We start from the raw sequence: 15,858 nt of genomic DNA on the forward strand, positions 1-15,858 counted from the left end.
CCTTACCAATTTGGATGCCTTTTATTTCTTTTGGTTGTCTGATTGTTGTGGCTAGGACTTCTAGTACTATATTGAATAAATGTAGTGAGAATGGACATCTTTGTCTTGCTCCTGACCTTAAAGGAAAAGCTCTCAGTTTTTCCCCATTAAGGATGATGTTAGCTGTAAGTTTTTCATATATGGCCTTTATTATGTTGAGCTATATTCCCTCTAAACCAACTTTGTTGAGGGCTTTTATCATGAATGGATATTATACTTTGTCAAATGCTTTTTCTGAGTCTGTTGAAATGAATGTATGGTTCTTATCCTTTCTCTTATTGATGTGGTGTATCACACTGATTGATTTGGAAATATTGAACCACTCTTGCAACCCAGGAATAAATCCCACTTGATGACGGTGAATGATTTTTCTAATGTATTGTTGGATTCAGTTTGCTAGTATTTTATTGAGTATTTTTGCATTTAAATTCATCAAAGATATTGGCCTATAGTTCTGTGTGTGTGCGTGTGTGTGTGGTATCTTTATCTGATTTTTGCCTCAGGATAATGCTAGCCCCATAGAATAAATTTAGAAGTTTTCCTTCCTCTTCTGTTTTTTGGAATAGATTGAGAATAGGTATTAGTGCTTCTTTGAATGATTAGTAGAATTTGCCTAGGAAGGCATCTGGTTGTGAACTTCTGTTTTTTGATTACTGTTTCAATTTCTTTGCTGGTTATATCTCAAATTTTCTTCAAATTTTTCTTCAAATTATCTTCAAATTTTCAACTTCTTCCTGTTTGGGTTTTGGTAGTTTATATGTTTCTATGAATGTATCCATTTCTTCTAGGTTGCCCAATTTGTTGGCATATAGTTTTTCATAATATTCTCTTATAGTTGTTTGCATTTCTTTGGTGTTGGTTGTTATTTCTCCTCTCTCATTTGTGATTTTATTTTTTTCAGTCCTTTCTTTTTTTATTATTGGTAAACCTGGCTAGACGTTTATCAATTTTATTGATTTTTTTCAAAGAAACATCTCCTGGTTTCATTGATTTGTTCTGTTGGTTTTCTAGTTTCTGTATCATTTATTTCTGCTCTAATCTTTATTATTTCCTTGCTTCTGCTAGTTTTAGGTTAAGTGTGTTGTTCTTTTTCTAGTTCCATTAGGTATAAGTCTGGGTTGTTTATTTGGGATTTTTCTTCCTTCTTGAGGTTGACCTGTATTTTATAAATTTCCCTCTTAGAACCACTTTTTCTGAGTCTCAAAGATTTGGGACCATCATATTTTCATTTTTATTTGTTTCCTTGTACTTTTTTTAGTTCTTAGCTTATTTCCTGGTTGACTTCATTGTTTAGTAGCATGTTATTTAACCTCCATATATTTGTGATCTTTACAGATTTTATTCTTGTGGATGACTTCTAGTTTTATAGCGTTGTGGTCAGAAAAGATGCATGGTATGTCTTCAGTCTTGAATTTGTTGAGGCTTATTTTGTGGACTAATACATGATCTATTCTGGATTATGTTCCATGTGCACTAGAAAAGAGTGTGTGTTATAGATTTTTAGGATGGAATGTTCTGAATATGTCTGTTAAATCCATCTGTTACAGTGTTTCTTTCAAAGCCATTGTTTCCTTATTGATTTTCTGTTTAGATGATCTGTCCTTTGATGTTAGTGGGGTATTAAAGTCCCCTACTATTATTGTATTAAGATCAGATTCATTCCTTCATATTTGTTATTACCTTAACTGTTTTATGTGTTTGGTTGCTCTGATGTTAAATGCATAAATATTTATAATTGTCAAATCTTCTTGTTGGATTATCCCATTTATTATTATATAGTGTCCTTCTTTGTCTCTTGTTACAGTCTTTATTTTAAAGTCTAGTTTATTTCAGGGCACCTGGGTGGCTCAGTCAGTTAACCGTCTGCCTTTGGCTTGATCTCGGATTCCTGGGATCAAGCCCCACACTGGGATCTCTGCTCAGCAAGGAGCTTGCTTCTCCGTCTCCCTCTGCCTGCCGTTCCCCTGTTTGTGCTTGCTCTCTCTATCTCTGTCATGTAAATAAATAAAATCTTTTATAAAAATGAAATCTAGTTTGTCTGATATAAGTATTGCTACTCTAGCTTTCTTTGGACATCATTTGCATGTTAGATGTTTCTCCATCCCCTTACTTTCTGTTTATTTTCTTAAAGGAAGTTCTGTGCCCAGCATGGAGCTTGTACTCACCACCCCAAGAACAAGAATCCCATGCTCTTAAGAACTGTGCCAGCCAGGAGCCCCCATCCCTTCACTTTCAATCTGCAGATATCTATAGGTCTAAAATGAGTCTCTGATAGGCAGCAGGTAGGTGAGTCTTGTTTTTAATCCATTCTGTCACCCCATGTCTTTATTAGAGCATTTAGTCCTTTTATATATAAAGTAATTATCAATAGATAAGTATTTATTGCCATTTTATTTTTTGTTTTGTGGGGGTTTTTTCCCCCATAATATGAATGTTATTACATTTGACGAAGTCACTGAGTTCCTTAAGTCTATTCTTGTTTTGCAAAATTCTCTTTTCTTTTGTTCATCTTGACTACTTTCCAGTACTCTGTCTTCTAAGTCATTAATTTGTTCCTTTGCTTCTTACAATCTGCTGTTCATTCTGTCAAGCAGCTTCCTCAATTTGTTTATTGAGCCCTTTATCTCTGCTATGTTGTTCCTTATCTCTGTATTAAGGGTCTTACTTATATCATCTATTCTTTTCTCATGCCCAGTGACTATCCTTGTGATCATTGCTTTGAATTCTCTATCAGATGTTGTTTATATCTGTTTCACTTAGATCCTTGCTATGGTATTGTCGTGTTCTTTATTTTGGGTCAAATTTCTCTGTGTCCTCATTTTGTCTATCTAACAGAAGAAATTTTTTTAAAAAAGCAGAAAGGAGGGGCATCTGGGCGTCTCAGTCATAAAGCATCTGTCTTCAGTTCAGGTCATGATCCCAAGATCCTAGGATCAAGCCCCATGTTGGGCTCCCTGCTCAGCTGGGATTCTGCTTCTCCTTCTCCCTCTGCCGCTCTCCTCAACTCATGCTCTCTCTCTCTTTCTTTCTCTCAAATAAATAAATAAAATATTTTTAAAAAGAAAGGTATTAGTATCCTCAGAGACAAAAAGGTATTGTATCCTAGAAAGAACAGGCAACTGTAAAGAAAAAATTCTTTGAAGGTTAAAAAAAGGCTCTTAAAAATGAAATATAAGCATTGAGAGAGAACATCTGAAAAAAAGTCTGGCTATTCAATTTATAGCTAGGATAGCTAAAGCCTCATTTTTTGTATATGCAAGCAGTAGCAATGGTAGGCTTGAAAATGGTACATTACTCCTCATGGGAACATAAGCAACTGAGATGGAAACTATAGATAACTGTTTCTGTGAAAGTAATCTACATAGATGGATATGTATGCCTATCTATTCACCATAGAGAAGAGATTATGTTCACCATAGTTCATTTTTTTTTTAAGATTTTATTTATTTATTTGAAACAGAGAGAGAGAGATCACAAGTATGCAGAGAGGCAGGCATAGAGAGAGAGAGGAGAAAGCAGGCTCCCCGCTGAGCAGAGAGCCCGATGCGGGCCTCGATCCCAGGACCCTGAGATCAAGACCTGAGCTGAAGGCAGAGGCTTAACCCACTGAGCCACGCAGGCGCCCACCATAGTTCATTTTTGCATCAATTCCAAATTTTCCAGTAAAGTTTCCACTTGAAAATTCCTGAAAACAGTTAAGTTTTTATTTGAAATTAACAAAAGTAGAAAAAAATCAACTTAACAAAAAGAAATTCTATAGAAAGCATTCGCTCTATAATATTTCAGTATCTACCATCTCCAGGCAACATGTTTCTACATGAAATGAAAAACAATAAATAATGTGTAGTTCCAGTTTAACTCTTCCTCAAATCTTGGGATACCTGTATTACTTAACCTTACATTAGATAACATTCACAAATAAAACATATTTGTCATACTCTGACCTTTCTTCCCTTTATTTGAGAAGTTAAATAGGGAGACGAAAATATGGAGTTGACATTTTAAGATAGAAAAATCATTTCAGAACACTTAAAAATAGTTTGAGGGGCTCCTGGGTGGCTCAGTCAGTTAAGTATCTGCCTTCAGCTCAAGTCATGATCTCAGGGTCCTGGGATTGAGCACTGTATCAGGGATCCCTTCTCAACAGGGAGCCTACTTCTCCCTCTTCCTCTGCCCCTCCCTCCACTCATGCGTGCACATGCATTCTCTCTCTCAAATAAATAAATAAAATCTTTATAAAAATAGGTTGAAATTTTTTAATAAATTGTGCTAATGATAACAGTATTTTAAATATTCACTAATTCAAAAATTCTAAATCAGTATTTTCTAAATTATGGGCTACTACCTTATGGCATAAAGGTGGGTATTATAAGTTGAAAAACATTTGATATCCATCAATCCACATAATTCTTCATAACTTTGTTTTTTTATTTTATCTAAATTCAGTTAACATATAATATGTTAGTTTCAGAGACAGAGTCCAGTGACTCATCAATTGCATATAAGACTCAGTGCCCATTACATCACATGCCCTCCTTAATGCCTATCACCTAGTTACCCCATCCCCCCCACCCACCTCCTCTCCAGCAACCCTCAGTGTGTTTCCTATAGTTAAGAGTCTCTTGTGATTTGTTTCCCTCTCTGACTTCATCTTATTTTATTTTTCCCTCCCTTCCCCTATGACCCTCTGCTTTATTTCTTAAATTCCACATATAAGTGAAATCATATGATAATTGTCTTTCTCTAATTGACTTATTTCACTCAGCATAATACCCTCTAGTTCCAACCACATCTTTGCAAATGGTAAGATTTCTTTTTTTGATGGCTGAATAACATTCCATTGTAATTCTTCATATCTTTGCAATAAAGAACACTATCCTATAAATTGTCCATTTATTCAGTTTTTCTGATATTAAGAAAGACCTGGAAAGATATGGTCCCTGTGACATGAATTGACATCAGCAAGTCATTTAGATGTATGTTATTAACCATTCTAAAGTTCAAAAAAATATGTGTAAAGTACACGTTTATTATGTTCCATGAACTCCCTTCACTGTCTTAACAAATAACATACAATTGCTTGACATTTTTTGTATTACTAACTTTTTTTTGCTTGGGATCATGTCCTGTTAGCTATATTCTATACATACTTGGAATCTACTAAAACCAGATCATTGTTTTTAACCTGATTATACTCTAAATGTGATTTAAACACCTAGTTGAAATTATGATGCATTATAACATATTCTGTAAATCTAGGCTGATAGGTGACCTTTAATTCTTCCCTCATTCTGCTCAACTCCCTCTCCTGCCCATTATTTATCCCTGTACATGACCTTAATCTTACCATACTTCCCACCTGCTTCCCATTCTGTTCTTCACTTGAAACTTTTAAATGCCTTCACTGAAATCTAGCTTTTTCTTGATGACACTTTGGGTATAAGGAAAACTGCCCCCCCATCTCAATTTGTGGGAAGAACAATCAGCCTATTTTATGTTTCCCAACACTACTCACTGATGTTGTTATCATCATCTCTGAAATCCATGCCATCTGATTAGGTCATCATTGGCTATAATAATAACTTCCACTTTCCTGGATGAATCAGCACTTTTCCTTCTGGCGTGGTCTGCCGTTATACAGTTCTTTTTCAAAGCTAATACTGATAATCCATCAATGTGTCTCAATTCAGTGACTTCTCAGAGCTCTAAAACCCTCCCTTTCTGTCTGAACCACCCAATAGCAAGGCACACCTTGGGTCAGCTTTTGAAAATGAAGCAAATTCTTTATAACCAGTGTCTTCTCTTTTCCCTTATACATCTTGAAGTCATCCTTTTATCTGTTTTTCACCCTCATTCTAACTTTTAATCGCTTTGCCACTTCTGTTTTCCCTACTCCATTAGCTTCCTTTTTATGTTTTTCGCACTGAGAACCTACAGTCAATCTAGTATTCCCCTTCCTTGACTTTTTGCTATGCCAATATAGTTCACTCATCCACTTTTTCTTTCTCTATAATAGTTTCATATGTCACAGTTTTAAATTATTACATGAAAAATGCAGCCTAGTTATTTGAACTTTTATAATGTCAGTTATTTTTTCCTATTAGATTGTTTCAATTTTAAAATTAAGAAATCTTGCAGCCAGTACCCACTGTCAACTATCTGACTAACTGGACCTATCTGCTTCTCAATATATTTCTTTATAACCCTTCTGTTCATGTGCTTCAAATGTTTTCCATATTATAAGTGCTCAAATCTAACATCCCTTCCCAGGATATGACCTTGCCTCCTACTTTACTAGAAAAAATAGAGTCCATCTGCCCCATTCTCTCATCCATCTTCTCTATATCAAAATGATTGTATCCATGCTACATCCAAATTTCCAATTTTAAGAGAGCTGGTTTATAGATTATTTTAAATTTTCTCTGCAGACCTCCTAGTTTTTCTTCAACTATCTTTTCTAACCTCTTGACTCAAAAAATATATGTTTTCCTTTTAAGGGCTAATCTGCTTCTTCTAGAGCCTTCTTTAACAATTGAACTCTCCCTTCCTCTCTCCTGATCTCCATTTATCATTTCACCATCTCTAGTTTATTTCTGATCAACAGATTATTAAATCAGAAACTGTGCAAGGTCTGAGACCTTATCTTACTTGAAAGCTAACAGATTAGCTTACTACAATTGTATATATATATACTGACAAAAACACAAGACCCATGAAAAACAAAAGACCACTTATTACTCATGACAAAAACAACAACCAAAGTAATGTCGTGAAACAGGTCCTTAGCCCCAATTTCCATATATTTAACACAGTGAGAGCCCGATGTTACTTGTGCCTGCTGCAAGATGTGTTACAGGGGAAGAACCCTGAAATAAGGAAGGGAGACAGACAGACTTTTTCTTTACTCTGGAATGTAAGCAAGGACAGATACAGGAACTTTATCACCCCCACATCCACACCCAAATGTCCCCAGGGAGAGAGATGTTCTCAATCTTTATTCTACTAACCAAGAAACAAATCTTCCCTCTGGACTTAAGGTAGACACCCTCTCTACTTTTCAAGGATGTTTGCTTTGCAAAGCCTGCAAAGGTCCAGAAGACCTGGACCATGCAGAAATGTGCAATATTCATGGAGAAAATGTCTCTCAACACAGATTTTCCCAGGTTCTCTTATCTACCATAATATCTCATATAGTCTATACTCACTGTCTTTGTTGTTGTACTCCCTCTTAACCCCTTGTACTTTTGTTCTATTATCCCACTGAAAACTGTTCCCTCCAAGGTATCTGTGACATACTGGTAACCAAACCAAATGGTCTTCTCTTATTCATTCTTAACTTTTTGCAAAATTTTACAAGGGCTATACTTGCTTCTTATTACCTCTGAACTACTCTGCTGTTTTATGTGATTAATCTGATTTTTAGATCTGTCTCCTTTGCCTATTTCTTTTCTTCCCTCTTCTTGATTTTTCATATGACTATTAGATGTGAACATATCACAAGTTGACTACCTATTATAGTCCCTCAAATGTCTTGTAGTTTGAGTTTCAATTGTCACCTCTGTAGGAGACTGTAATTTCCTTCTTATAATCCCAAACTCACCTATCTTCTCAGTATTTCTGCCTATAAGTAATAAATTTTAAACCTGAAAATCAATCCCACAAACTGACTTTTAAAATTTTTGCCATGAGGCACTCATTCTATTAATTCTTTATTTTTTTTTTAAAGAACAAATTTATTCCTAAGCACAGCAATCTACATGCATCTCCAAAGAATTATGGAAAAATCCAATTCCAAGAGGTTACATACTGTATAATTTCATTCATATAACATTCTTTCTTTTTTATCCAGTATAATTGTGTATGGTGTTACATTGGTTTCAGGTATACAATATAGTGATTCAACAATTCTGTATATTACTCACTTCTCATCACAAGAAATATACTCTTAATTCCCTTTATCTATTTCATCCATCCTTCCACTCACCTTCCCTCTGGAAACCACAAATTTGTTCTCTATATTTTCTCTAAAAATCTTTTTGTCTCTTTTTTCCTTTGTTCATTTGTTTTGTTTCTTAAATCCATATATGAGTGAAATTATATGGTATTTGCCTTTCTCTGATTAATGTTTCACTTAGCCTAATATCTTCTAGGTACATCCCTCTTGTTGCAAATGGCAAGATTTCATTATTTTCTTTCTTTAAAGATTTCACTTATTTATTTATCTGAGAGAGAAAGCATGAGAGGGGGAGGGTAAGAGGGAGAAGCAGACTCCCACCAAGAAGGAAACCCAAGGCGGGACTCGATCCTGGGACTCGGATCATGACCTGAGCTGAAAGCAGTTGCTTAACTAACTGAGCCACCCAGGTTCCCTGGATTTCATTATTCCCTATGGCTGAGTAACTTTCCATTGTATACATGTACCACATCTTTATCCATCCATCTATCAATGAACACTTGGGCTGCTTCCATGTCTTGGCTATCATAAATAATGTTGCACTAAACATAGAAGTGCATATATCTTTTCTTATTAGTGTTTTCATATTCTTTGGGTAAATACCCAGTAGTTTAATTCCTGGATCATATGGTAATTCTACTTTTAATTTTTTCAAGAACATCCAAACTACTTTCCATGGTCGCCACACCAGTTTGCATTCCCATCAGTACTGCTTGAGGGTTCCTTTTTTTCCAAATCCTCACCAAGACTTGTTGTTTCTTGTGTTTTTTATTTTAGGCATTCTGACAGGTGATATCTGTTGTGTTTTTTGTTTTTTTTTTTCATTATGGTTTTGATCTGCATTTCCCTGGTGATCAGAGATGTTGAGCATCTTTTCATATGTATGTTAGCCATCTGTATGTCTTCTTTGGAGAAATGTCTGTTGATGCCTTCGTCTATTTTGGTGTAGAGTTGTATAAGTTCTTCATATATTTTAGATATTAACCCCTTATTGGATATATCATTTGCAGATACCTTCTTCCATTCAGTAGGTTGTCTTTTAGTTTTGTTGATGCTTTTCTTTGTTGTGCAGAAGCTTTTTTATTTTGATGTGGTCCCAATCATTTATTTTTGCTTTTGTTTCCTTTGCCTGAGGAGACATAACTAGACAAATGTTGCTATGGCCAATGTCAGAGAAATTACTGTGCGTGCTCTCTTCTAATATTTTTATGTATTCAGTTCTCACATTTAGGTCTTTAGATTCATAACCTGAGAATGTGGTTTAGTAAACTCACTCAAGTTCAAGAGTATTTTAACTAGTGTTCTTCACACTATTCTAATCCATTTGCTACACTTCACCTAATAAATCACTCAGACATAAAATCATATTACAGAGTTTGTGGGAGTTAGAGACTAATTCTTTAACATTTTTATACAAGGTCTCCACAATTAGGCAACTGCTTGCCCCTCCAATTTCACTTGTGCTGTATTTCACCAAAATACTTGCTTTGACCTAAATTCACTGGTTATTTATTCCAACATATTCTGAAAACTTACTATGAACCAAGCATTTTGCTCAGCACTGAGGCTATAAATATGAGTAAGTTATGGTGTCTCTTAAGAAGTAAATAAAAATGTGGGGCCCCTGCATGGCTCAGTGGGTTAAAGCCTCTGCCTTTGGCTCAGGTCGTGATCTCAGGGTCCTGGGATCGAGCCCCGCATTGGGCTTTCTGTTCAGCGGGGAGCCTGCTCCCTCCCCTCTCTCTGCCTGTCGCTCTGCCTACCTGTGATCTCTGTCTGTCAAATAAATAAATAAAATCTTTAAAAAAAAAAAAAAGAAAGAAAGAAAAATGTAGATAAATTCCATAAAATGTGATTAGAAAAGCAAAGATATAGAGTGGTGTTTCTCTTCCTAAGTCACTTAAGGCGACAATATAAAAGATAACATTCAAGTACAAATCTTGAAAGATGAGTTAGAATTTGGTATATGACATAGAAAGCTTATTTCAGGGAAAGTAAAAACACAAAGGAAAGCACAGAGATGTGAAAATGAATCCCTTATTTGAAGAGTTGTAAATAATCCAAAATGGCCAAACCATAAGATTGAAGATGGGATAAAGGATGCAAAGATGGGAAGGTGGGGCAAGATGATGAAAGACCTGTTATGTCAAATGGAGTGTGGGCTTTGTCCTGGTATAATATGATCAGATTTACTTTTTTAAATGAAAATGCCCCCAGACACCTGGTTGGCTCAGATGGTTAAACATCTGCCATTGACTCAGGTCATGATCCCAGGGTCCTGGGAACAAACCCCACATTGGACACCCTGCTTGGCAAGGAGCCTGCTTCTCCCTCTTCCTCTGCTACTCCCCCGCTTGTGTTCTCTTGCTCTCTCTGTCAAATGAATGAATAAAATCTTTTAAAAAATAAATAAAATAAAATGAAAATTCCCCATAATAATAATAATTTATTCAGGCAATGGTTGCCAAAACTAATGGATGAAAGTTTGAAGAACAAAAGATAATTACATTGTAAATATCTCTCCATGTGGTATCCATTACAAGGAGAAAAATGGTAACTTAGTGGAGAAATTTGGTAGACACTACCTTAACCAGTTACTCAAAGTGAGCATCACAATAATGGGATAAATCATGAGCATCCTGATGTAATTCACTGAGAAGAACATAGCACCATCACTTCTGTGGTCTTCCTACCAAAATGATATCCTGAATCTAATTATGAAGAAACAAATAAACCCAAACTGAGAAGCATACAAAATCACTGAAAAGACAAAGGGAAAAATGGAAAAGTAAAGGAAATTAAATGCACAGATTAATGCATAATCCTGGTATTTTTCCCATAAATGGCATTATTGAAACAAAAGGCAAAATCTGAGTAAGGTCTGAAAATTAGGTAATAGTATTTTATCAACATTCAATTTTTTTAATTTTGTAATTATATTGTGATTACATAAGAGAATTTTATATTTTAAGAAGTATACATTGAAGTACACATTTAGTGTTGAAGGAGCATCACATCTACAACTTACTGTCAAGTGATTTTTTAAAAATCATATTAAAATATGTTCATATATAGAACATACTGTTTATAGCAGTATTATTCACAATACCCAAAAGGTGAAAGCTACTCAAGTGTCCATTGATGGATGAATAGATAGACAAAATGTGATATATACATACAATGGAATCTTATTCAGCTTTGAAGGGGACAGAAAATATGACACGAGTTACAACATGGATGAACCTGTAAGACACTATGCTAAGTGTTATGAGCCAATCAGAAAAAGAACAAATACTGTATGATTCCCCTTAGATGAGGTTACTAGAGCTATCAGATTCACAGACAGAAAGTATAATGGTGGTTGCCAGGTGCTGGCCTGATTCCTCCCTAGGAATCAGGAGTTTTGTTTAATGAATACAGAGTTCTAGTTTGGGAAGGTGAAAACTTTCTGGAGATGAATGATGGTGATGATTCACACAACAATGTGAATGTACTTAACGCAATTGAACTATACCCTTAAAAATGGTTAAATGGGGGGCCCCTGGGGAGCTCAGTCAGTTAGCTCCTGACTTTTGGTTTCAGTTCAAGGCATGATATCAAGGTCATGGGATGGAGCTCCGTGTTGGACTCCAAGCTCAGCGCAGAGTCTACTTAAGTTTCTCTCTCCCTCTGCCCTTCCCCCACACTCTCTCTTTTTCTCTCTGTAAAATAAATATACAAGTCTCTTTTAAAAAGGGTTCACAGGTGCCTAGGTGGCTCAGTTGGTTAAGCATCTGCCTTTGGCTCAGTTCATAATCTCAGGGCCCTGGAATGGGCCATGTCAGGCCTCCTGCTCAGCAGGGAGTCTGTTTCTCCCTCTCCCTCTGCCACCCCAATGCCCCCCCTCAAATGAATAAAATTTTTTAAAAATCTTTAAAAAATGGTTAAATGGTGAATTTTGCATAATATATATATAATGTACAATTTATAAAAATAGAAATCATTAAAATTTTTTGTAGACAGGTGAGAATAAAGGAAAAGTAGTAAAATGAACACATCTTTGAAAGATATAGATGGAATAAAGAACAGAAGCAGAGAGACTATCTGAAAAGTGTCCTAATGTATACCTCAGACAGAGAAAATGGATACATCTGAGAATGATTAGGAAACTAATAGGATAATATTTTAGACTCCTGTATCACATTTGGCTTCTGGTTAACCAAAATACACAGATATAAGTGCATGCACTGGTTGCTATCTTTGCCTGACCATTTATCTAATACTCATTTGCCCTTCATAACTTGGCTCTGGCTTGAATGTGACTTCCTTTGAGAAGTTCTCACTGATTCTACACAGTCTTTCCCCTTTCTCCTTACCTCACACCATTTCTTGGACTGAATTAAGTTTTTTTCCCTTCTTAAATGTTGTGATAGCATCTTTTGCACTGATATCAACTGTGTCATTTCATATTTTGGAATGTCTGCATAAAAAAACTTCTTATCTTCCAAGCATCTAAATAAAGTCCAAATTCACCAGTAAGAAATTAAGACCTTCCACATAAGGCTGTCAGAATTTACCATATTTATTTCAAATTCTGTTTACCGACCTACTTAATTTTATTCAACAAGTATTTGAAACCTACGCTTTGCAAGGCTTTGTGAAAGAAGGAAGTTTCTAAATAAGATATATGATCATTATCTTTGTGTTCATTTTTTGGTCCCTTGTTTCCTTTTACTACTTCATTGCATCTTAGGGGAAAATAATCTTTGGAGAACATTCATCCATATTCATATTTAAGTAAGCAGTTCCATTTTAAGACAAAATGTAAGTGGAATGCCTGGGTGGCTCAGTTGGGCAAGCATCTGCCTTCAGCTCAGATCATGATCCTGGGGGTCCTGGGATTGAGTCCCGCATCGGGCTCCTTCCTCAGCAGGGACCCTGCCTCTCCCTCTCCCTGCAGCTCTCCTTGCTTGTGCTCTCTGTCTCTGACAAATAAGTCAATAAATAAATAAATAAGTAAAATCTTTTTTAAAAAAAGACAAAATGTAGATCATATATTGAAGTTTAGAATAGGTGGAAAACTATCCAGCACAATGTTTGGCTCATAATAAAAATTCAATAGATGTTTAAACTGGATACATTCTATTTAAAATTTTAAAGATAGAAATTTAAATTTAATACTATAACAAAGAAAATTATTATTGCTTTAAGCCTTTGGAAACCTGTTTATTTTTGCTTCATGGTAGTTCAAATGTTAAAAGTTGAATTTTTACTTATGTTATTCGTAACATATTACTATTTGTAGTTTTATCACTTTGAAACACAAAGTCGAAACAAGTTTAAGAATATATATTACACATGTTTTTTCAAAACCTTTTTCTATACTCTCTTTATAGGTTATATGTAAAGTCAGATGTGCCACTGAACTTGACAAACACAAGTAAGTTTCATGAGTAGCAAGATCTGATTTTTTTCACAGCAGACTTCTCAAGGTAGAAGGGCATGGTGGTTGAGGGAGTTGTAGCAGTTTTTTTTTTTTTAATTTAATTTTTTTTCACTGTTACAAAATTCATTGTTTATGCACCACACCCAGGGCTCCATGCAGTACGTGCCCTCCTTAAAACCCACCACCAGGCAGCAGTTTTATAGGAAGTCCAGTAGTTAGATTAGCACATGGGAAATGAATTGAGTAATGCACAGCTCTCCCCCTTCAGCCATATTGCTGCCTAACACCTTTTTTTGCTACTCTGCTACTGTCCTGCTTTAGATGTCAGATATAGTTTCATAGGGCCCACACAAACTAAAGTTAGATTTTACAGTTTGGGGCAAGTATGTACAGTATAGTTCCATGAAATAAGGAATGTGTCAGTACTGACTAACATCAAAAATGAGAGAGCCAAGCTGGGGAGTCAGGAGATTGGGGTTTCAGACCAATTCTCCCACTAACTGGTCGACTCATCTAACCTCTCTATACATATTTGGCTTCCCCCCGGGGTATATGGTTAGCTTCAAGGTCTATTTTGGGTTTCAAGTTATATAGTATTATTTTTATTATGTAATCTGAGAGAATATTAAGATCTGAACTCCTCAAACTAAAATCTTTGTGCTTTGAATGTACACCTAACAAAGATTGCTTGTTACAAATTACACATTACCTTCAGTTAACCTCTTGTACCAAAGGCAGACAATATTTTATGATTTCCACTCTTGAAAGTGACCCAAAATAGAAGATATTAGGATGCCAAATAAATTTCTGGCTCATACTAATTTAGGTTATAAATATATTTGCACTGGGAACAGATAGCTGTTACAGCTACTTGATGCAAATTTCTGTCCCTTACCTGAAGAGTTTTTATGCAATGATATGATTTTTTTAAGAGGATATAGTTGAGGTATCTCTTTTTCAGAGTTGCTATATATGCATCGTAAATATGCAACTTTATAAGAAGCTGAGGTATCAATGAGGTGCTTGAAACTCTACATATACTGTCCCTATGTTCTTCCTTGGTCATGTTTGAAAGTAATGTTTGCTATGGATAGTCAAAAGTTCATAAAAATTGAACATTATTTAAAGCAGATTTCTCTTAACCTCTTGAAATTAATACTAGGGATCAATTTAAATTTAGATAGGTATATTAATTTTCCAAGAAAATTATAAAAGCTTCGTAATTCCGGGGTGCCTGGGTGGCTCAGTGGGTTAAAGCCTCTGCCTTCGGCTCAGGTCATGATCCCAGGGTGCTGGGATCGAGCCCCGCATCGTGCTCTCTGCTCGGCGGGGAGCCTGCTTCCTCCTCTCTCTCTGCCTGCCTCTCTGCCTACTCGTGTCTGTCAAATAAATAAATAAAATCTTTAAAAAAAAAAAAAAGCTTCGTAATTCCTAGAATGGAAAGATCAATGAAAATATGTTTAGTAGTTATAAAGATGAAAAATGCAGGATTACTTTAATTAGTTTTAAAATACTCTTATATCATTCTTCCTGGTAGAAGCAACTGAGTTCAAGTCCACATGCAATTATTTTTAAATTAGTGTTTTAAAACCTAATGCTATTTTAAAAATGTTTAGATACTAATTTCATAACAGCGAAGATGCCCCAAGTAACTCTGAGTGGTTATTAAATTTGTAATTAATGAAATTATAAAGATTTTAAGCTAAAGGTATTATTGTAACTGAAGTACCACACTAATTCAGTATTAAGTCTAATCTCTCATTAACATATGAACATCTAATAATTTTTTTTTTCTTTCAGAATTCTGTTGCATTTGGGCTTTATATTGGCAAGCCTTCTTTTTTTAGTGGTGAACTTGGCTTGTGCAATGCTAGTCCACGGAGATGTCCCAGAAAATCAGTTGAAATGGACTGTGTTTGTTCGAGCATTAGTTAATGATAGCCTGTTTATTCTTTGTGCCATCTCTTTAGTTAGTTACATATGCAAAATTACAAAAATGTCATCAGCAAATGTCTACCTCGAATCAAAGGTAAGTATATTTCTTAAATTTACACTTGAAAATCTAACTTCAAATCCTCATCCCATGAAGCATATTTTAATGGAAAGCTTATGTTTTTTTACAAAGTGTTCTGAACGTAAGGTATATTTTTGAGCTTGAAAGAATGGTCACAAGATATTAAAAGTCATTCGAAACTTGGCCCTTACTAAATAATAGGTTTTTTTTTAAGTTTCTATTGAACACATTCTATTTCCTGTGACTTATAGCCTCTTCATAGAAAGGTAAATTAAATAAACCATAATTTACATGAATGTATCACAAATGGCCTAATATATAAAGCCACACTAACAACTTAAGATTTCATCAGGGAGGGTGGCAATATTGCTGTTAAAAAATTCACCAGATTATACCTACATGCATTTGGGTTAGCAGTCTTAAGAT

General features: G+C 35.2%; 1 protein-coding gene across 1 annotated transcript in view; it reads left to right on the top strand.

Moving 5' to 3' along the window:
* The window catches only part of LOC111161304 (G protein-coupled receptor 137C), a 63,491-nt gene that overhangs the window by 25,267 nt on the left and 22,366 nt on the right, over nt 1–15,858 (top strand). The window contains exons 2-3 of the mRNA XM_022524897.1: nt 13,369–13,412; nt 15,219–15,447. Coding sequence (XP_022380605.1) covers nt 13,369–13,412; nt 15,219–15,447 — 273 coding nt within the window. The remainder of the gene's footprint in view (nt 1–13,368; nt 13,413–15,218; nt 15,448–15,858) is intronic.

The sequence above is a fragment of the Enhydra lutris genome, unplaced genomic scaffold, assembly GCF_002288905.1.
Source record: "Enhydra lutris kenyoni isolate GAN:26980312 unplaced genomic scaffold, ASM228890v2 scaffoldscaffold4, whole genome shotgun sequence".
NCBI lineage: Eukaryota > Metazoa > Chordata > Mammalia > Carnivora > Mustelidae > Enhydra > Enhydra lutris.